Source organism: Lynx rufus, unplaced genomic scaffold, assembly GCF_022079265.1.
Source record: "Lynx rufus isolate CCGP_SWC_20201006 ecotype Redwood Valley unplaced genomic scaffold, mLynRuf1.p SCAF_34, whole genome shotgun sequence".
Classification (NCBI taxonomy): Eukaryota; Metazoa; Chordata; class Mammalia; order Carnivora; family Felidae; genus Lynx; species Lynx rufus.
The window spans coordinates 3,181,860-3,202,612 of record NW_025814850.1 but is presented as its reverse complement, the minus strand read 5'-3'; the positions used below and the strand labels follow the sequence as shown (position 1 = coordinate 3,202,612).

Genomic DNA, 20,753 nt, shown 5'->3' with positions numbered 1-20,753 from the left:
AACCCAGAAATCAAATAGCTGTCAGCATCACCTCAGATCAAATCCCTAGGGTGAGAACCTCGGCCTGCAGTGGGGGGTGGGTGACCCCAGGATGTGATGGAGTGAGGAGCCTGGAGGAGAGAAAGGGCTTCAGGGTAGGAGAGGCCGGGATTAGGGTGAGCGGCAGATCTGCAGCCTGGCCAGAGAGAGTGGAAAAAAGGGGGCAGAGGGGCAGGAATGGAGGGAGATGAGGAAGGTTCTGGGGGGGGGGGGCTCCCACGCAGTTACAGTCTCCTGGGTAGGAAAGCATGCAGGACAGAGGAGTTGAGAGTTTCTGGAGTCAAATCTGCATCCAGTTCCTGACATCAGCAACTATCAGCTGAGGGACCCTGGGCCAATGAACCTCTTCTCATTTTTTGTTGAATCAATTGAGATAAAGCAGAGAATGTGCCCCCACACAATGCCCGGGCAGCCTCGTGGAGGACGGTGATGGATCAGGGAGAGCTGCAGGAAAGGCAGATTCGGGTGTGGAGGGGAGCAAATGTGGGGCGCGGGGCTGGTGACCTTGGTGGGGAGAGCAGGGAGCCGAGGGGCAGGACGGGAGAGGGGAGGGTGAATGGGCTGAGATGGGGGACAGGGAGGGAGGCAGACACCTGCCTGGACTCCAGACCCCCCCCCCCCCGCCCTGGGACTGTCCCCGCTTGCAGCTCCCCTGCCCTCACTTCCTTCTCCCTGCCAGGTGCCAATGGATTTCCCTGCTGTGGCAAGGAGTCAGTGGACATTGTGGAGACGCAGTGAGAGCCAGTCCCCCACCCTCCGGGACCACCAACCCTTACCCCTGCCACCACCGCTAAGTCTTCATATACTACGCCCCCCCCCCCAAGCCGGGATCTCCCTCCATCCTGCTTCTTTCCAAAATCTCCCCAGGGGCAGTATCCAGGCCAAAAGGTCGTGGGGGGAGTCCTACCACCCCCGCTTCTTCTTCTGCCTCCAGCCCCTGACATTAGTGAAGGACTGAGGGGTGGCGGGGCACACTGGGGGACATGGATGGGGACTGATGCCTTCTCACTGCCTTGCTCTGAGGACAGAGCTACCTGAGGTGAGGGTGGGCAGATGCCCGAAGAAGGAGAAGGAATCCCTGTGGTTGAGCACTGAGGGCAGGGGCCCAGATGGCAGCAAACTTCCAACAAGAACTGAGGGGATCCTACACACACACACACACACACACACACACACACCTCTGCCTTTCAGATCTGCCAGGAGGAGGGCATTGTCCTTGAGCTTCTCCTTCTATAGGGAGCCAGCCTCTGGGCACTGGCCACACTGACTCACTGGAACACTTGGTTAAAATGAAGCCTCCTGGGCCTCACCTCCAACTGATTGGGGTCCCTCTTTGGGGCAGGGGGCAGCCTGACAAGCTCTCCAGGCACTTCCTAAACCCACTAATGTCTGAAAATAGCTCTCCGGTGGATGCAGGGACAGTGAGGGGAGTGGATGTGCTGGGGGCATCTTGCCAGGGGGCGAGGCCGGGGGCCTTGAGGCCCCCAGAGACCTCCATCCTCCTAAAGCCATCCCACCCACCCCACGGAGGCCTGTCATCCACTGTGTCTCCTTCCGTTGTAGGGGCACCATAACCCAACACCAGTTCCAGCAGGCACAAGAAAAAGAGGAGACTGAGGTAACAGTGGGCGGGGCACCTCTTACGGGGAGGCGGTAGGTAAGGGGCAGGATTCTTTAAGGCCCGTCTTCCCCAAATCCCTGACAAGTCTGGGACCCTGGACAGGGCACGCTCACGCACAGCCACCCTCCCGCCTCCCCGCCCCAGGGAGGTCTCTGCAAAGTGGCACGTGTAGGGGGGGAAGCAAGCAGGGAGGGGGTAGGGCAGTGTAGGGAGGAAGGCAGGAGAGGGGGGCAGGGAATTGGCGCCAGGGAGGACCTCAGGGCCAGGGGCCTCCCCGGCTTCATTTGAAATGTTTCAGCCGGAGAAAGAATTGCTAGAACTGAAGCCCGTGCAGAAAGAGGACCTGGACCTTAAACCAAAAGTGGAGCCGGAGCCCGAGCCAAAGCCCAAGGACCCTGAGCAGCAGGAGTGTAGGACAGAGTTCCTCCAGCCCTTCCCGCAGCAGGACATCAGCCAGTGGAGCGTGAGGTCCAATTCCAGCTACCTGAGTGCTGCCGAGGAGGGCAGGGCGTCCGCCAACCGTCGCTCCATCCGCGTGCAGACCTCCAAGCACCTCTTCTGGGCAGACAAACTCATCCAGGCTTCCGAACACAGCCTGCAGCAGGCGGTCGGCAGGCAGCTGGACAAGAAGAGTACAGGTAAGGCCACCAGCCATCAGGACCAGCCGTCCAACCTCAAGGACGCCACGTGCTCCAAGCAGCAGCTCCAGAGCCCCCACGCCCAGCCAGCTCCTCCGGCCGCAGACGCCCAGCAGCCACCGGATCCCCACCCGGCCTCCCCCAGTCCCTCACCAGCCATTGGCCTGGCAGAGCTGATCAACTTTGCGTCTTCCTTGGCCGTGGCCTCCTCCAGCGATATGGACTTGCCCAAATTGGAGCATATGATCAAAGCTCCACCGCAGAAGGCCGAGGCGCCTTCTACAGATCCTGCCGTGCCACTGGCCGTGGACCAGCCGGAGAAGGAAGAGCTCGCTAAGGAATGGCTAGAGAAACCACTTGAAGCAGGGGAGCCACAGAAAGCTTGGAAGCAGGAAGACAAGAGCTTCCCCCACTCTTACCTTGACTTCAACAAGCCGGGGGTCAAGAGGGCCACCATCGAGGGGGAAGTGAAGCTTCTCCAGGCACCCACCATATCCCCTCCGCCTCAAGGAGCCGTGGAAGAGTAAGCGAGGCTGGCCCACAGCTTCCCAAAAGAGCAGGGTGTGGGCTAGGACGTGTGGGTGGGCCCACTCTTCACACAGCTGGGAAAGTGGAATGAGGGGCCGGGGGAGGGGATGGGGTGGCCTGTGACGTCGCAATCTCAGTAACCTCATAAAGGCTGCTGGAAACAGGGTTCCGGTGGACTGAGGCGAACTGCCAAGGCCAGGGCTGGAGGAGGCGTGGGGACCATGGAGGGTGAGCACTCCTGGGCTCGGGCAAGGACCCGGGCTCGAAATGGGAAGGGCCATTCTAGCATTAGGAAGTTTGGTCACTCTCGTCAGAAATGCTCAGGCTAGCATCTGCCCTGCTGAGAACCTGATGGCCCCGGGCCCGGGACACACCGTGGACTGGAATGTGAGGGAACAGGGTTCTCCAGCACCCCTTTCTTCCCGGTGACAAACAGACACAACAGAAGGTCAGCTGCCCATCAGCGTGCAGCAGGAAGAGGCCCTCTTACCCCCAGGGCCCTCCTCGCAGAGGCCTCTGGGATCACCCCTCTCCCGGACCTTCCCACTGGGCCCCAAGTGACACTCTCTCTTTTACGTTGCAGCTCACTGCCAGGAACCAGGAAAGGGAGTCCATTATTGCTGAAAATCCATTTTAAGGTGTCGTCCCCCTCTTCCCCAGAGAAATGACTAGACAAAACCAGTAAAGCCTCTAGTGCTGCCCCCGGCTCAGACTTTTTGTGCAAACGCTCCCGGACTAGTGAGCTCACCCGGCTGCGGCGTCCCGGTCTCGATTTTTTAGGGATGCCACCCCCCCCTTTTTTTAGCTACCCTAGCCCCACCTGCTCAACCCACCCCCAAGGGCTCTGCCAGCCCTATTTGGCCCCTACTCACTCCCCACGGGTTGTTTCACCTCACTCACACCCGTCCAGAGCTCTCAGCTGGTCAGCAGAGACTCGTGACCAGTCTCAGGGAGGCCTCGGTGCCCTCTCTGAGGCTTCAGGCTTCTTAGGTCATGATGTGGGGCTTCCTCTTGGCCTAGAGGCAGGGGCATGATGGGATCATCTTAGGAGAGAGCCTCCTGGAGGTGGGCTGGGCAGGTGAGGAGGTGAGTCTGAAAAGAGTTCTTCCTGCTCGGGGAAGGGATGGTGTCCAGGGGCTCGAAGGAAGGGAAGAGAGCAGCCAAAGGACTGGCCATCCAGGGCCACAGCCTTGAGCTGGAGGTGTCTCAAAATGTAGGGGAGAGCCCGTACGTAATGGCGCACCTCCCCATGCGGTCCAGACACACGCACACACGCACCCCCATCCGCTGACCCCTAACATCACACAGGCACGCACATCTGCACATCCGCCCACGGACAGTCTCACGCGTGCCGTGTGCACAAGCACACATACACACACAGGCCTGTGAGCCAGACACACGCAATAAATGCGCACACAAATGCACAAGCCTCCCCACGTTGGGGAGGACAGGCAATGTGGGGAAGCGTCTGGAAGAGGCGAGATGGCAGCAAAGGAGGGAAGGGAATTCAGAATGTGGGGAAGGACATGGGTGTGGAAAGGGCAGTCAGGGAGAAAGGGAAGGGAGAGGCGGAGCCATAGCTGGGGCCCTGGTCAGACTCCAGACCTGCTGATGCCAAGGCTCCTGTCAGGTGAAAGCCCAGGCTTGCAGGCCCTCAAGAGCCTGCCCTGCCTTGAATGGGGGCCAAGTAGGGGAGTGCCCAGGGCCTAGGAGGGTGCGATTAGGAAGGAGTGAACAGTTGGGAATGGGCCAGGGCCAGAGGAGGGAAGGGGTGCCGGCAGGAGACTGGAAACAGGGAGAAAGATGCAGAGGTATCTGGGGAGGGGCCTGGCTGAAGTGTCACGTGACCGTTGGGCTGCATCTTCCTGGAGTATCTGTAAACTATGGTTTGTAAACTTGCATAGTTTGGAGGAAGAGATCCTTCCCTCCGGGGAACCTGGGTTAAGGTGGGCCACAGCCCCACCTTGGACTATCCTCCTCCTTCCCATGCCCTGATTTTGGGACTCTGAGGCCTACTTCTCCCTGGGCCTCTGCCAGCCTGTGTTAGCTTCTGGAGTGGAGTCGCAAAATCAGATGCCTTAATCCGGGCAGAGACGCAAAAGAGTAAAGCAGCAGGTTCCCCAGCGAAGAGAAGCTGTTTTGTGGTGAGGGAGAGAGCGCACGCCTGTCTAAAGATGTTAAAGTTCACCCCAAAGCCAGCCTGGGGGCGGCGGGCCTGGGGCGCTAGACCAGCCTCAGACCCTGTGACTCTGCCTTTCAGGCAGCAGACGGCAGAAGACCAAAAGAACCCCGTCGTCGGCACAGAGAACGTACAGGTGACCAAGGCTGGCGAAGGGTCTGCTAGTACAAGCTATGCCCCCAGAATCCTCTAGATAGGGGACCGTGGGAGCAGGCTGGTGTGTGGGTCCTGGAAAGAGGTAGAGCTGAGCACCCACAGGCCTGGTCCCAGGGCCCCTGGCACCCGAGCACTCGGGTGGGCAGGGCCCTCAGCCCTGTCTTCTCCCTGCCTCCAAGGCCTCCACAGAAGCCTCGAAGACTGCCCCCACCAGACCCAGGAGAGGAGCAGCCCTGCAGGACGCAGAAGGGGAGGCCACAGCAGCCCACTGCCCTGCTGACCCAGGTGGAGCCAGCATCCATCAGGGCCACAGGGGCTGAGCAGGCTTCCCCGAGGGCCAGGGAGTGCAAGCGCCTTGCAGCTACCCGTTTGGTGCAGTCTGGCTCAGGTTCTGGGTCTCAGAGGTAAGGGCAGGGACTAGAGACCAGGCCTGGGGTGCTGGGTCTGGGGCAAGGCCTGCTTGGCCCTGGCATCTCTCTGCAGCAGGTGTAAAGGCCTTTCCAACCTCTTCCACCCGAAGCAGAAGCAGCTGTGCAGACGAGAACCTGCTACCCATGACACCCCGGCAGCTGGCAGGTGAGGGCCCCAGAGCTAGGAGCAGGAGGTGGGGTGGGGTGGGGGGCAGGGGGTGGAAAATTAGGGAATGCTTGGAGCCTAACTGCAAGGGGTTGCCTCCTCCAGAGGCTGGGGTCACTGTGAGAAGTTAGTGACCATATTGTAACTGTCCTTCAATGCCAGTCTAATTGGCTAATCTTTACAATTCCAGGGCTCACTGGTGTGTGTGTGTGTGTGTGTGTGTGTGTGTGTGTGTAGGAATGGATTGGTGGATAAAAAGGTATTTGGATGGTGGGTGGATGGATGGATGGATGGACAGGATGGAAAGAGGAAGGGAGGAAGGAGATTGGGAGAAAGGAAGGGAAAAAAATTAACCTGAGTTCCCCACCCCCCTGGGGTCTGGGGCAGTGGGGTTAGGGGTAGAAGGAACCACTTCTACATTTGGGGACCCCAACGCCCCCTCTAAGATCATGCCCTAATAGTGGCAGGATCCCTCAAAGCAGAATCATTTTACTCACCATCAATAATTTTCAGTGCCCGCTGCATGCCGGGTGCCAGCAGGGCCCCTGGAGCCCCAGAGCGTCCCAGCTCCAGAGCCAGACTGCCAGGGTCCAAAGCCCAGGCTTGCCCCTACTGCTGGTGTGACCTTTGACATAAGTTTTGAATGTTTTTTCACACAGGCATATCCGAACATGAGTTTGGGACATGAGAATTGAATGGGGACTTTACACACAGCAGCCACTGCTGTTCTTTAAATGCTATAATGCCCCAGGGGTTGGAGTGACCCGAGCCTGGAGTGATTCAGTCCCATTCTGAGCTTGGAGTGGGTGGATCTCTGGGCCCCCGTGTGCGGTTCACCTTGCTGCCGGCCTCCCTCCCTGCCCCCCAGCGTTCCAGGAGATCTTCAAACTGTTCAGCCCCAGCCCGACAGGCACTGTGGACATGCGCAGCATGAGAGCTGCCCTGCGCCACGTGGGTATCCAGCTGAGCCCTCAGGAGATGTGTGAGGCTCTGCGGCAGGCAGACCTGGACGGTGGGTGCCCCCATCCCTGGCCGCTGGTCTTCCCCCGCTTCTAGCCCTGGAGGCTGCCTCCTCTGCCCACAGAATCCCTGGCCTGGTCCTATTTTAAATCCCCTCTTCCAGGAAGCCTGCTCTGATCAACACATCTATCTCATAGCCCCTAAACACTTCTGCTGTGTTAATACTCATCCTGACTTGGGGCTCCCCGCAGGGCAAGGACTGTTTTTCTCCCCTATTCAGCTGGGGTTGATGTTTGGCTAGAAGTGGGACCGGAGTCTTTGATGTCCAGAAAGAACTGCAGGCAAGCCCCTAAAGCATATGTGGTGTAGGCCTTCTGCAGGGGAGGCGCCCCCAGGACCCCCTCCTCTCTCTCTTCCCAGGTGATGGAACTGTAAGCTTCAAAGACTTCCTGGGTGTCCTTACCAACAGCTACCGCCTGGCCCAGTGCTTGGGTAAGGAGCAAGGGCAGTGGGTGGGAATGGCCTGGCCTGGGGGAAGGTTCCTCCTCACTCTCCCCTATGATCTCTGCTCCCAGGCCAGGCGAGGAACAGCCGGTTCTATGACCCCCAGGGCCTACAGACACTGTTCTTAGAGATTCTGTTCAAGCTGATGAGCCAGGGCTTTGTCCCCCACAAGTTGGTGCAGGAAGTGATGAGGTAGGCACAGAGTCCCCAACTTCAGGGCCCAGGATTGGGGAGGGGCAGACTCTGCCCCATGCAGGGGTCCCCTGAAGTTCCTGCCGCAGAGACGGGAGCCCTGAATTCTGAGTCAGTTTCCTGGGTCCCAACTTGCCCCAGGCCAGAGACAAGTGGCTTCCTGTCCTGATTTGGTTTCCCCACCTATGAGATGGAGAGGACTGGGGGAGGCGGTGTCCGAGAAGGCTGCCCCACTCTCTCCTTCAAGCTACTACACCAAGAAGCAGCGGGCTCTGCGGCCGAACCCAGGCTGGAAGGACCGGTGGCGTGACCACAGAGGCTCCGCGGGCGCTCCCGGGGGCCTCACCTTCTTCTGCCAGGCCGCGCGCCTCAGCGGCCTCTCCAGCAATGAGCTGGAGCTCTCGCTGCACAGACTAAACAAAGCGGGTGCGCCCCGGGCCGGGCAGGAACCCGCTGGAGGCGCGGGGGGGGGGGAGGGGGGAGAACCCTCACTCAGGACCTGCTGTCAGGACTAATCTCTCCTTTTCCTCCTACCGGTTTGCCCGGTCCAGGTGCGCGCAGCCCCTACTCTCAGATCCCTAACTTGGCGAGGCAGACACCGCCAGAAAACAGGAGGCAGAAACGAGCCCCGCGCCCTAACGTCCGACTTCTCAAGTCCTGCCAGCCCAGCAGCCACAAGCTTGGGCCCAACCAAGGGTCTCTCAGCGCCGGTGAGAGCAGACAAAGGGGGCGGGGCGAGGAGGGGCGGGGCTGTGGATAGGGGAGGGGCAGGCAGAGTGGAGGCGGTGCCGACACGGGGAGGACAGGAGTAGAGTGGGAGCTGGACTCCCAAGAAACCGGGACCAGGCAGACGGAGAAGTAATCCGGGATCACTCGGGGGCGTGACCAAGGGTAGGGCGGAGCCTACGAAAAAGGGGCAGGATACCCAGGTAGGAGGCAGGACTGGCAGAAATGGGACTGAGCGGGTAGAAAGGCTAATCCAGTCTCTAACGGGAGCTGCCGGCTTGACCCTCCGCACGCCCCCTCCGCCCTCCCACAGAGTTCGTGGGCCAGCCAGCAGACCACGTGCGCCCCTCGAAGTTGGCTCCCTCGCCCCCAACTCTAGTGCAGAAGCAGCCCTCCTCCCCTTCGCCAGCCTGTTTGCAGAAATCTGCTATGAAAAACGTGTACAAGTAAAGCGTTTGCGGAGAAAAACAGGCTGCGTGTGATGGGGCAGGCACAGAGCGGACAAGGATCTTTTGCAAATATCTTTATTAATCTTGTATAAAAATAAGGTCCATGGAGAGTTCCTGGAGCTGGGGGTGGGGCGCGAGGTTGCACTTTATAAGTTACAGGCCAGGCTCCCGCTGAGGCTAAGTATGGCTATTAGGGGAAGAGGGGTGCCGCAAGCAGCATTTGGGGGAGGGACCGGCGATGCTGCCCCCCGCCCCACGCCCCCGCGCGCCCGACCACTTGAGGTGGGCCCAACGCAGCCGCAGAGGGGGCTGCCCGGCCCAGCCGAGCTGAGGACCACCTTCCTCGAGCCCCAGCTTGCCCCCCTCATCCCCCACTGAGTCCATCTGCTGAAGTAGCAGCTACAGTGAGAGGTCCGAGGTGACCTGCAGGGGGGGTCCCGGGGGGCGCCGGCGAGCACTTCTGCGGCCTGTGTCTGTGCGGATGTAGGGCTGGTTCCGCAGATCTGGCAGCCAAGAGGAGAGACATTTATCTTTCAGAAGTCTGCATGGGGCTAAGACCACAGCTCCAGGGCAGAGGCCTCACCCTTCTAGAGACCCAGGTTGTGTGCATGTAGGAAGGGACCTGGTTTATGTTTACCAGACCCCACTCAAACCTATCCCAGCCATGCACGGCCCAAGGGGAGGACGGCATGACCCAGTCCCCCAAGGCCCCCCAGAGTTGTGGGCAGCCTCTGGGATCAGAGGCCAGGCTACCCAGGTACCTGGGGGCTAGAGAGGAATCTCTTCTCCCAGGCTGGCCTCACAGAGGAGCCTGGATGTCCGCTTGCCGGTGCGGGCCGTGAAAGGCACCGTCTTGAGCACTGAAGGTTGGGAGGCAGGAGGGAGGAGAGAAAGGAAAAAAGAAAAAAGACAGAAAAAGTAGCAAGAGGCAGTAAGGCAGCCAGACCCCTAGGGTGGGGTAGAGGGGGTGGAGGACAGCATTAGATGGACAGAGGACAGGACAGGCCCAGCCAAACCCTCACCTGTGATGATATCTTCAATGGCCCCATCGCGGTCACTCTCATAGATAAGTGGCTCCTTCTGCTGCTTCCGCTTCAGCTCAGAGATGAGGTCCATCTGCTGCCGCCGGGCCTTGGGTGGCGACTGTGGGGGGGACAGGGGGCGTAATGGAAGGTGTATAGCTCCAGCTCCAGGATCCCCTCTCCCCAGGCCACAAAATGCTAGAACACGTGTCTTCCTGGTCCTTCCGCAGCACCAACAACCGGCTCGAGCGGAAGGAACCCATTCCCACCCACCCCAGGCTACTGGGGCACCGTGCTCACCTCGGGCAGGGTCTGTTCCCAGAAATGAGAGTATAGAAGAGGGCCAGATCTCTGGGGTGAGGATCGCTGCAAGCAAGTGCCAGGCTCAGGCACAGCTACCTACCTTGGATGCTGGGACTTCCCCTCTGCCTGGGGCGTCAGCGCCCGCCTCCTGGGCTGCCGCTTCTTTCTTCCACTGTTCCACCTCCTGCTCAGCTTTCTGAGGGGCCAAAGTGGGTGTCCATGAGGGGGGGGTCCTCGCCCACCCCCAGACAGAAGCATCCCCTCCGCTTCCCACCGCCCATGTGGAGGAGCCCCCACAATGCCCTGCAGGGGTCCCAGCCTGCCCACCAGACACACATACCTTGTAGGCCTTGATGAAGCGGCTGAAGAGGGAAAAGAACATGGAGGGGGATGTGGTCTTGGGGTTCTCTCCGAAGTACTCCACCACAGACTCGTAGGCCTCCTGTGGGCACAGCCTGTCAGGCCCACCAGCACGGACCCCTACAGGCTCTGTGCCCCTTTAAGACACCAGCCACTTCATCTCTGCCCCTCCAGGCAGGTGGGCCTTCCTGCCCCATCTCCCACTGCTGTGGCCATGCCCCTCCAGACCTTTCTTCCACAACCCACAGCCTCCCTACCTCCAGGCCAGCGCTGGCCCACCTGAGCAGTCTTGCTGTCTGCCAGCAGCTTATCCATGATGGGGGAGTTGGTCTTCAGGAACTCCTTGAGCACCGTGCAGTTGTCCTGCCGCACAAACTCTCTCTGGGTCAACTCTAGGCCTCGCTGTAGGGAGCGCACGTCCCCTAGGACACTGTCCAGGGACACTGAGTGGGGGAGGGGGAGCAGTACAGAAGCAGGGGATCAGGCAGCATTCCCATCTAACTACACCCTGTGGTCCCCTTTCTCTCAACCCGTATCAGTCCCCAGGGCTGAGCCCCTGCCCCCACCCAAGGAGGACAGGGCACCTGCACCCATACCTGAGCCTGCCTTGTCCAGGAAGTGCAGGTCGCTGTGGAAGCCTGTGAGCTGTGGGTACTTCTCAGCAATGACCTTCACCAGGTAGTGCAGCAGCGTCTGCTTGCGGTCAGTCGACTTCATCTCCAGCAGCTGCATGAAGACCTGTTGTAAGCCACAGGCCACCAGCTGTCCCCCATCCCCCATGCCTGGGAACCCCTCCTTGTGCCCCTCACCACATCCAGACTCTGGAGCCGGAAGCCGTAGGCTGCTCCACGCTTACTGCTGTTCATGTAGTTACCAAAGGCCAGGACAATCTGGGAGAGGCAGGGGGGAGAGTTCAGGAGGTTGCCGGGGCTGAGGAAACCCTCCCGAGTATAAGTTGCACAAGAAAATGTGGTGAAAAGCAAGCCCCACACACTCAGCCCCCACCATTCTCCTGCATGGCCCCTTCAGGTCTAGGACACATGTACATGCTTGTATATATGTCTGACATATGCATATGGCTAACACAATGCATGGCGTACCGTTTTTTTTTTTTTTAAGATTTTTTTTTTTTTTTATTTATTGAGAGAGGGGGAGAGTAAGCCGGGGAGGGGCAGAGAGAGAGAGGGAGAGACAAATCCCAAGCAGGCTCCTCGTTGTCAGCAAAGAGCCCGAGGCGGGGCTGGATGGAACTCATGAACCATGAGATCATGACCTGAGCCAAAACTAAAAGTCAGACACTTAACCACCTGAGCCACCCAGGTGCCCCTTAAAGACTTTATTTTTAAGCAATCTCTACATCCAATGTGGGGTTTGAACCCACAACTCCCAGAACAAGAGTCACATGCTCAGGGCACCTGACAGGCTCAGTCAGAGAAGCATGTGACTCTTGATCTCAGAGTTGTGAGTTTGAGCCCCATGTTCAGTGTTGAGATTTCTTAAATAATAAACCTAAAAAAAAAAAAAAAAGAGCTGCATGCTCAATGGACTGAGCCAGCCAGGTGCCCCTTGGCATACCCAATTTTGTCCTCTGCCATTCCTACCCAAAATGGTGCTGCTGACATCGCCTAGGCTGTAGTATCATGGTCTTTCTACTGGTTCCCTGAGACTCCACTAGGCAGGCCTGGGTACTATGCTAATCACACAGTAATCCCCAGAGGGGGCTCCGCCCTTAGGAGGAGTCTAAAGTACTGTAGACATGACCTCCACCCCTGCCTTAGTTTTGTCTTTCCGTGTACGCCAGCGCTAAGAACATAACTGTTGCATACCAAGGGTACAGACAGAGCAAGGCCCAGGTCTCCCTCTCACACGACCCAGAACGGGCAAGGAGCCGTAGGTGGGCCCCGCTTCCCAGACCCTTGCCCTGGGCTCTCACCTCCAGGATCTGCCGGAGTTTGTCAGAGGACTTGATGGACATTGAGGCTGCAATTATGGCATTCAGTTGCTGGGAGGGGCGGATTGGGGAGGTAAGGTAAGTTGGGGCAGGGTGGGAGGCAAGCCCATGGGAGGCTCAAGTACCCCTAAATGCCCTCCTGGAGGCTAGTAGCTGCCCCCCTCCGCAACCCCAACCCAGAACACAGTGCCCCCGCTTGCCCTGCCTGCCCCGCCCCGCCCCGCCCACACCGCTCTGCCAGTCCCGCCCACACCGGCATGAGCAGCTGCACAGTATCCGGAAAGTTGCCCAGGAAGGTGAGCGTGGCCATGCGCTCCGGCAGGCGCGGGATGCGGCTGAAGCGTAGCATGAAGCGATCCTCCTCCGACAGCTCCTCCATGGGTCGCTGCTCCCGCTCGAAGCGGGCAATGAGGCTACGCTCATACTCCGTGGGCAGGAAGCGGGTCAGCAACTCCAGGAAGTCCAGGCCAAGGGCCTGTAGGTCGTACCTGGTGAAAGGCGGGGTAGTTATCACTCTATACCCACCAGTTCTTGAGGCAGGATTACGTCCCCCCCTCCATTTCCTTGACTGAATAAATGAACTTCAGTATTCACTATTTGCCAACAGCTTCAGGGACCAAGAGGCAGGTGTCAAGGGAAGTTGGGAGCTGGGAAGCCTGAGGTCCCTATCATAGGTCAGTGGCAGATGCCCAGCTGTAAATGCCGGAGCCTGAGTTCCCATAGCTGGGCAAGGAGGCAGGGAGGAAATGGGAACATCTCAGTCTGGTCGTGGACTCACAGCATAGGCTATTTTCTCAGCCTGAAAATGGGAACAAGGTTCCCAAGCTTACTCCCTGACCAGGGTTAGCATGAAGTTTGATGGGCTCTGTCCCATAGTTGGGACTCTCTTACTAGGTACTTGATGACCCTGGTTTAGTAGAGGGGCTGGGCTACCTACAATCCCAGGGCAGAAGTACTCACGTCTCGATGGCCTGGCAGATGCGATCAGCCCCCAGGTTGCCCTTGCGCAAGGTGATGGCCAGGTTCTTGGCCCGGTTGGCCTCGATGAGGGTGGCCTTGCTGGGGGCCTTCTGGGCTGCCTTACCCTTGAGGGCACTGAGGTCTAGGCTGGGACCTTGGGACTTAGTCTTGAACTGCTCCTCAAAGTCACTCATGTCTAGCTCCTGAGGGCACAAGGAGAAGAGCTGGGGCTAGGTGGGCTGGGGTCTGATATATTCCTGGCTGAACCATCTAACCAGTCCTGACCACACAACACAACCCACAGAGAAAAAAACCCAGTAACCCAGCTTGACCACAGGCCCTGATGGGGGATACAGGGGAAGTACAGACAGCACTGAGGAGGAAGAGCTGCACCCAATCCAGGGGACCCACACTCCAAGCCATTACAGCCAAAGGAAGAGCTGAATTGGCCAGGGATTTAAAAAAAAAAAAAAAAAAAAAAAAAAAAAAGGTGGGGGGGGGAGACAGGGAAGGGCATTCCAGGCAGAAGGAACAGCATGAGCAATGGCCTGGAGGCAAGAGAACACATCACTTTTGGAAAACTAAAAGTAGAATTAGAAGGCCTGAAGCCCTGGTTGTCTGTGGGAGTGGTGGGAGAGAAGCTTAAGAGGAGAGTGGACACAAGGGGGCGCCTGAGTAGCTCAGTCAGTTAAGTATCCGACTTCCACTCAGGTCATGATCTCACAGTTCATGAATTCAAGCCCCACATTGGGCTCTCTGCTGTCAGCGCAGAGCCAGCTTTGGATTTTCTGTCTTCCTCTCTCTCGGCCCCTCCCCCACTCACCCTCTTCTTCCCTCTCAAAAATAAACAAAAATCAAAAGAAAAGAGAAAGAGAGAGAGACCAGACCTGGGGGGAGGGATGTGCCCTCTGCAGGGAGGAAGGGGAAAGCCTCCAGGGGAGTCAGGATACACTGCCTATCCAATATACTAAACCAGTTTAGCTTAACGCCCATCCCTGGGCCTCCATGCCCTCATCTGTACAATGGGGTGGAGGAGATGATCCAGCATGATCCACACAAGCCCCCTCCTCCTCTGGTGCCCACACTGGGAGCAAAGAAGGGCCACACTCACCTGCAGCACCTTCTCATCATTGAGCTCAGTGAAGACGGTGCCTGTGATCTGGCTGGGTTTCAGGGCCACCCAATTTAAGAGTGGCATTCTGAACTTGGTCTGTATGGGTTTCTTGGCCTTTACTCCTGGGACAGGGAGGGAGTGGTGAGCATAGGGAGGTGAGGGTGGGGTGGTTGGCAGGACCCAGGGCCCAAAGTGGCCAGATGGGACAGGCAGAAGGCAACAGGAGGCCCCCAGACAGAGCATCCTGGAGGACACAGGTCTAGGCACGGCACCTCTCTCCATATCACCCCCAGCCCTGGGTGGTCCACTCACCTGGGCCCATCTCTGGGGCATCAGAGAGACCTCCAGGAGGCGGTGGGGGTGGCGGAGGTACCGGCCCATCTGTGCCAGAAGGCAGCGGTGGCGGTGGGGGTGGGGGCGGCAAGTCTCCCTGCAGCGGCGGGGGTGGGGGTGGGGGTGGAGGTGGGGGATCTGAGCTGCCAGGGAGGGGTGAGGCCAGAGGGGGCGCCAAAGGCACGGCTTCCTGCTGGAAGGGGAGGCCGGGCAGTGGGGGCGGTGGCGGTGGGAGTGCTGCTCCGGCAACCGGCTCTGGTTCTGCCGCAGGTGGGAGATCTGAGCCTAAAGAGAACAGAGAACCAAAGATGGAGGGGAAGGGGTGTCCAGTTCTGGGCCTGGGTGGTCTCGCCACCGCCTCCCTCCCTACGCATGCGCACTGGGCTCACGTCTACCATCTGGCATCCACCTGAGCCACGCCCACAACCCAAACCTACCTCTTGCAACTGTCCCGGCCCGAGACGTCCCCAGGCCCCCCTTCCAGACACTGGTTCCCCCATGCCCACCCACTCCGGCTTACAGCTCCTGCGCACCTGGGCTGAGTGAGCCGGTGGGCACTCCCGGAGTGGGAGTGGGAGTAGGAGTCGGAGTCGGAGCGTCACTGCCGCTTGGAGTTGCCACAGCGACCGGGAGGATCTCGATGGAGACAGCATCCCCGGGCCCCCGCAGGATACGGATTAACCCCTTCTCTTCCAGCTCCTCCACCTTCAGCTCTAGGGCCGAAGGCCGTGCAGGGACGGGGGTAGGCACTTTCTCAGGCTCGGAAGGACGCCTAGAGGCACCCATGGGGGTCGACTCGCTGAAGCGCTCCTGTGAATCCCGGGAGAAGGGTCAGTGCCCAGCAGCAGGCCTGGCACATAGCCCCCACCCTCTTATTGGGGTAGAGGGAAGTGTCAAGCCTAGAAGCCCCAACGGGTCAGTTCGCGAGAGCCCGGCCTGCCCCCGGCCCGGCCCCCTCCGCCGCCAGCCTCACCCGCAGGGTCTCCAACTCCTTTCGAGCCTGGCTTAGCTGCTTTTCCAGCTCGGCAATCTTGGCCATGGATTCGTTCTCCGCGTCCCGAAGCCTTTCTGTCAGCTGTGGCACAGCACATGGTGAGCTCCCACCCGCCGCTGGGCACTGGTACCGCCGGTGAGGGGGCGGCAGCAGGCATGCCTGCCTGAAGGGCTGGGGGAGGCTTCCGGATGTGCTGGCGGGTGGGCTGAGCCTGGCACTTGAACCCAAGTAGGTGAGGCACTGAGGGCACTAAAGTTCTCTCAGGAGGAGAAACCAGGGCACCACTGAGGAAGGAGGTGAGTGGAGAGGAGATTGGGCTAGGAGGGGCCCCAGGCACCTAGTTCCGCCCAAGCCAGGATGTGGGCTCTGAGCACAGGGAGAGGAGGGGCCTGCCTCCTGCAGAGGTCCCACAGCGCAGGAACCCAGCGAACGCTCACTGAGAAAGACACCCAAGATGTGGATTCAGGTCAAAGTCTGGAACCAGGCAGACAGCCACGGCCCACCCCCAGCCCACCCCCTGTTTGGGTTTGAGGCCCAGGGCCTGATGCGATTGTGAAGCCCTGGGGGCCTACGATGTGCTGGGCCAAGTTCAGGAACACCTCCCACCTGGGCCACCTGCTCCTGCAGCTCCTCCATGTGCTCCAGCACAGCATTCTTGGTCTCCGTGTCCTCCAGCAGCGCACCCACATCAAAAACATTATCCAAGTATGCTTGGATCTGTACCTGCAGCTTGTCACTCTCGGTGAGCCGAAGCCTCTGTCCCCCAGACAGAAGGAGCAGGGTGAGGCCCAGTGTGAGGGGTCTCTCAGAACCGCCCATCACCGCTAGAGCCCAGGGGAAGGGGCTTGAGCCCCAGCCTGCTTTTTCTTTTTTTATTGAGATATAATTCACATACCATAAAATTCATTACTTTAAAGCATATAATTCAATAGCTTCTAGTATATTCACAGGGTTGTGCAACCATCACCGGTGTCTAATTCCAGAACATTTCTATCACCCCCAAAAGAACCCCTGTACCTGTTAGCAGTCAGTCCCTATTCTCTCCTCTTCCAATCCCAATTGGCAACCGCCAATCTATCTTCTGCCTCTGTGGACTTACCTATTCCGGACAGTCATGTAAAGGAATCGTACAGTATTTGGGCTTTGGTGACTTGGCGTCTTTCGCTTAGCGTAATGCTTTCAAGGTTCATCCGTGTGGTAGCATGTATCAGTAATTTATTCCTTTTTACGGCTGAATAATATTCCATTGCATGGATATATCACCCCAGCCTGCTCTGCACCTTTTGTTAATCCTGGCTTTTTAAAAATCCAATCCCAGGGGATTGGCTCCCAGGGGAGCTTGGGTGGCTCAGTTGGTTAAGTGTCCAGCCCTTCATTTCAGCTCAGGTTATGATCTCATGATCATCGTCAGCCCGTCGTCAGGCTCTGAGGTGACAGCACGGGATTCTCTCTCTCCCTCTCTGGCTCTCGCCCTCACGTGTGCGTGTATGTGCTCTCTCTCTCTCTTTCAAAATAAATAACAAAAAATGATAAAAATCCAATCCCAAAGTCCCCACTTCTCCAAGCAGCCTCTGAAAGGAATCAGGAAAAGCCGTGGCTTCTCTGCACAGGCTGGACCCGGAAGCACCAAGCCCCTCTGCCTAACCCTTCCCGGGGCAAGGAACTCCTCCTTGACCTGGACCCATCCAGCATGAGCCAGATCCCAATATGGCCCAGTACCTCTGTGCTCTCCATTACGTGCCTGTCTGAGGCTGATCCTCCCAGAGCCAGACCCAGGGCCACCTAGAGCCCTTCCGGTGCCTGCAACAATAGCTCCATGGACTGTGTGCCTATCAGGTGGCAGAAAACGTTCTGCCTCATTCTATTTAGAGTCATTATCATCTTTATAACTCTCCTGTTTTACAGGTGGCAAAGCTGAGACTCAGAGAGCAGAGACCTATCCAAAGTCACATGGGCTTGGAAGTGACAGAGTCAGGATTTGAACCCGGATCTGCCTGACCTCAACGCCCATGCTGCTAACCGCAGAGCCATACTCTGCAGTTGGCAACTGGTTGAGTCCCAGAGGGGCGGGAGGATGTAGGGCTCACCTCCAAGTACAAGTCCAAGCCCAGGTGGGTGAACTCGTATTGCAGGAAGACACGGAAGTTCATGTTCTCCACAGAGTGTACCACGATGTTGATGAATTGCATGCAGGCCACCTGGGGAGTAGGGAACAGGAGCACGTCGGTCTGTGATCCTCTGGGTGGGGGAGCTCAGTGCCTTCCATCACCACCCCCCATTTATTCCCAAGTCTCTCTCCTTTTCCCCATTTCTCACTCTGCTAACCCAGCTTTGTCCCTCCCCGTATTTTCCCCCTACATGCCACATCCCCTCCTTCCAGCTTCCCCTCCCCACCAACCTCTCAATCCTCATACTTTGCAGGAGCAGAGCCCAGATCCCAGATGCCCAGGGCCCCTGACTGCCCCTCACACTGAGGGTGGTTGGGCCCAGCCTGGTGTCCCGAGCTCACCATGAAGTCGATGTTGCTGTCTTCTTTCTGGAAATATTCCATTAGCTTCTCAAAGCGGTGCTGCTCCCCACACACCTGGGTGGGGAGAATGGCTGTCATTAGGGCCCCAGCGACACACCTCCTAAGCCTTTTTCCAGCTGCCACCCTTGTGCTTCTACGGGTTCCTCCCACATTAAATCCAAGTCAGGCCGTGTCACTCTTCTGCTCAAAAACCTCTCCTCCCTCTCCATTTCCCCCAGCCCTCTCTGTTTACTCTACTCTGGCCACACTGGGGTCCTGGCACATTCCCACCTCAGGGCCTTTGCACCTGCTCTTCCATCTGCCCGGTTGCTCTTACTCGAGGCCGCCACCACACCAAGTCTCTCACTTCCCTCACAGCTTTGCTCAAACTTCACCATCTCGATGAGGCTCCCCTGACCACCCTGCAACCCATTCCTCCTGTCCCTCCAGCATCCCTGACTTTTTCCTCAGAGCATTTATCATTTTCTAACACATTAGGTAATTTGCTCATTTATTATACTGTTTATGATGTCTTCTCCTGCCTTCTTTGTTTCTTTTGTTCACGGATGAGCCCCAAGAGCCCACTCTGTGCCTGACACATAGTAGGCACTCAAGAAATATTCATTAAAGGAATGAATGACCATATCCCACCTTATGCATCATATTGTCCTGCACCTACTTCGCCAGAATCAGAGAGGTGTATGTATGCAACTCTGAGGTGTGTGGATCAAACCCAGTTTGGACCTGGCAAGGCTGAGGGTCCGAGGTTCAGCAGATCCCCTGTTCAGCTGTCCCTGTTGCCCTAGGCAACACCCCAACATGACCTGGCCTTTCCCTTCCCTTTAAAGCCTCCCCATCCCAGATCGTCCCCACCCTGTGTTCCCCGAATGCCCACCCAGCACTCCCAGCTGCCCCCAGCAGAGGCCACAGCTGCCAGCAACAGTCAGTGCTAGAGAACAAAGACATTGGCGGGAAGGGGGGGGGGGCGGGTGGTTCATACCTCCTTGAAATTGTCAAAGGCTGCAAGGATGATGTCGTGTCCTCCTCGCACCAGGCACACAGCCGCCAACAGCTCCAGCACCAGAGCCTTCGTTCTGGGGAGAGAAGGGGCAGTCTATCCCTTGAAGGCAGGCCCCACAGCAAGGGTGGATGTGGACCTGGCTGGGGGAGGGCAGGGGAGCTGATAGGTGAGTAGGAGTGGAAGGAGCCTGGATGGGAGTCCTGAGAACTGGGGAACAGCGCAGGCAAGGGGCTGGTGGCAGGAGAATCCAGATGTGGACAAATGTTAGGGGCCTGGACCTCACCTGGGGTTCTTGTTGTTGAGGCTCAGAGCAATCTCATTGACACAGGCTGGGTGGGTCATGACAAGGCTGAAGCCAGACTAGGGAGAGAGAAAACGTTAGCTCCTCCAGGCAGACCCCCAGGACTGACAGCTCTGTCCTGTCCAGCACCTCAAGCACTGTCGGTGCCATTGCATTCTGGTTTCTAACTGCCCTCAAGCTTAGGAAGTTTTTGATATCCAACCATAGCCTGTTCTGTGCTGCCAAAGCCTGGCTCCTCTTTTTAAAAGACTGTGTCTGTGCAAAAGCCAGTGTTAGGATTCAGCACCGTGGACACAGAGAGCCCTCAAAGGCGTGCTAAGCAAAGGAGGGCTGGCCTCACCAGCCACTCCTCCAAACAAAGTAATCCTGAGCTGCTCTCCCCGAGGGCCCTGTGTCCAGCCTTCCTTGGTGGGTGTGCCTGGGTCCCCACATGAGACATATCCATGCCCCCAGTCATGTCCAGATTACTCTAGAGGACCTCACTAGGAGGGGGCAGACATCTGGGCTTCCTCTCAAGACCTGATCAGCCTCAAGAACCCCAACAGCCCCCATCCACAGGGTTCTCCAGTGGGCAACAGGTCGGGGGACCATTGGTCCCTGCACCCCAGCAGCTCAGGCAGCCCCCGGTGAGGACAGGCCCAGCTTCCTGGGTCCCCCAGTGCCCTCGTGCTCACTGACCAACCTGGTAGTTCATGATGGCACGCAAGCACATGATACAGACATGGACGTCATCCTTCTGGCTAACAATGCGAGAATTCCGCAGGGCCTTCCTGCTGTGGGCTGGGGTCAGCCTGGTGGGGTAGGGAAGAGGCAGCAGGGGTCAGCGTCCTACACCCAGCCTCCCACCCCCACCACCCACCACCACTCAGAAGGCACGTCTGGAACATTAGGCCACTGATTCCCATCCACCCAACCAAAGAGGTCAGCTGAGGGCAGGAAGGCTTCCTTGGCCCCTAGGCTGGGGCCTGGCATGCTGCAAGGGGATAAGGAGGGGGTCAGGAAAGCAAAGACCCTTAACAGCAACTTGGCATCAGAAAGGATTGCTGTGTTGTGCAGGTGGACAGCCCAAAGAGGGAAGACAGCCAAAGCTTGGAAATCCACAAGGTGGCGCTCACAGCCTCATGGGCTCATCTTCCATCTTGAAAGGTCAACCCTGAATTCACACCGTCTTGGTCCAAATCCCAGCTCACCACTTACGAGACTAGTTAATCACCCTGTGCCTCAGTTTCCTCATTTGTAAAATAGGAATGGTAATAATAGTACCTTCCTGATAGGGTTTTGGGGACTATGAAATGAGCTCAGAACAGTGCCTGATAC

At 58.1% G+C, this 20,753-nt stretch overlaps 2 protein-coding genes across 3 annotated transcripts in view; one reads left to right on the top strand and one right to left on the bottom strand.

The window, feature by feature from the left end:
- Positions 1 to 468: 468 nt before the first annotated feature.
- Positions 469 to 8,587, top strand: SPATA32 (spermatogenesis associated 32). The gene is made up of 11 exons (XM_047093255.1): positions 469 to 773; positions 1,603 to 1,657; positions 1,959 to 2,821; positions 5,341 to 5,565; positions 5,685 to 5,737; positions 6,606 to 6,749; positions 7,118 to 7,189; positions 7,273 to 7,393; positions 7,641 to 7,819; positions 7,945 to 8,103; positions 8,433 to 8,587. Exons 1-11 carry the CDS (start codon positions 469 to 471, stop codon positions 8,567 to 8,569), a joined length of 2,313 nt encoding a protein of 770 aa, XP_046949211.1. The 3' UTR covers positions 8,570 to 8,587.
- Positions 8,588 to 8,629: 42 nt separating this feature from the next.
- Positions 8,630 to 20,753, bottom strand: part of FMNL1 (formin like 1) — a 25,472-nt gene continuing 13,348 nt past the window's right edge. For both annotated transcript variants that reach the window (XM_047093279.1, XM_047093280.1), the window contains exons 7-26: positions 20,119 to 20,227; positions 19,419 to 19,495; positions 19,115 to 19,208; positions 18,115 to 18,189; positions 17,693 to 17,803; positions 16,212 to 16,361; positions 15,585 to 15,686; positions 15,145 to 15,421; positions 14,591 to 14,896; positions 14,276 to 14,400; positions 13,165 to 13,367; positions 12,458 to 12,692; positions 12,187 to 12,255; positions 11,063 to 11,143; positions 10,850 to 10,979; positions 10,533 to 10,696; positions 10,234 to 10,335; positions 9,994 to 10,089; positions 9,591 to 9,711; positions 8,630 to 9,071 (exon numbers count right to left, since the gene is read on the bottom strand). In XM_047093279.1, coding sequence (XP_046949235.1) covers positions 8,968 to 9,071; positions 9,591 to 9,711; positions 9,994 to 10,089; positions 10,234 to 10,335; positions 10,533 to 10,696; positions 10,850 to 10,979; positions 11,063 to 11,143; positions 12,187 to 12,255; positions 12,458 to 12,692; positions 13,165 to 13,367; positions 14,276 to 14,400; positions 14,591 to 14,896; positions 15,145 to 15,421; positions 15,585 to 15,686; positions 16,212 to 16,361; positions 17,693 to 17,803; positions 18,115 to 18,189; positions 19,115 to 19,208; positions 19,419 to 19,495; positions 20,119 to 20,227 — 2,731 coding nt within the window. In that variant the 3' untranslated portion in view covers positions 8,630 to 8,967. The remainder of the gene's footprint in view (positions 9,072 to 9,590; positions 9,712 to 9,993; positions 10,090 to 10,233; positions 10,336 to 10,532; positions 10,697 to 10,849; positions 10,980 to 11,062; positions 11,144 to 12,186; positions 12,256 to 12,457; positions 12,693 to 13,164; positions 13,368 to 14,275; positions 14,401 to 14,590; positions 14,897 to 15,144; positions 15,422 to 15,584; positions 15,687 to 16,211; positions 16,362 to 17,692; positions 17,804 to 18,114; positions 18,190 to 19,114; positions 19,209 to 19,418; positions 19,496 to 20,118; positions 20,228 to 20,753) is intronic.

Bases quoted from the DNA above. Each gene is read 5' to 3' on its own strand.
- SPATA32 (XM_047093255.1), top strand. From the start codon at position 469: ATGGATCAGGGAGAGCTGCAGGAAAGGCAGATTCGGGTGTGGAGGGGA. The intron at 5,566-5,684 runs GTAAGGGCAGGG...CACCCGAAGCAG, and splicing joins TCAGGTTCTGGGTCTCAGAG to AAGCAGCTGTGCAGACGAGA. The intron at 7,394-7,640 runs GTAGGCACAGAG...CTCTCCTTCAAG, and splicing joins TTGGTGCAGGAAGTGATGAG to CTACTACACCAAGAAGCAGC.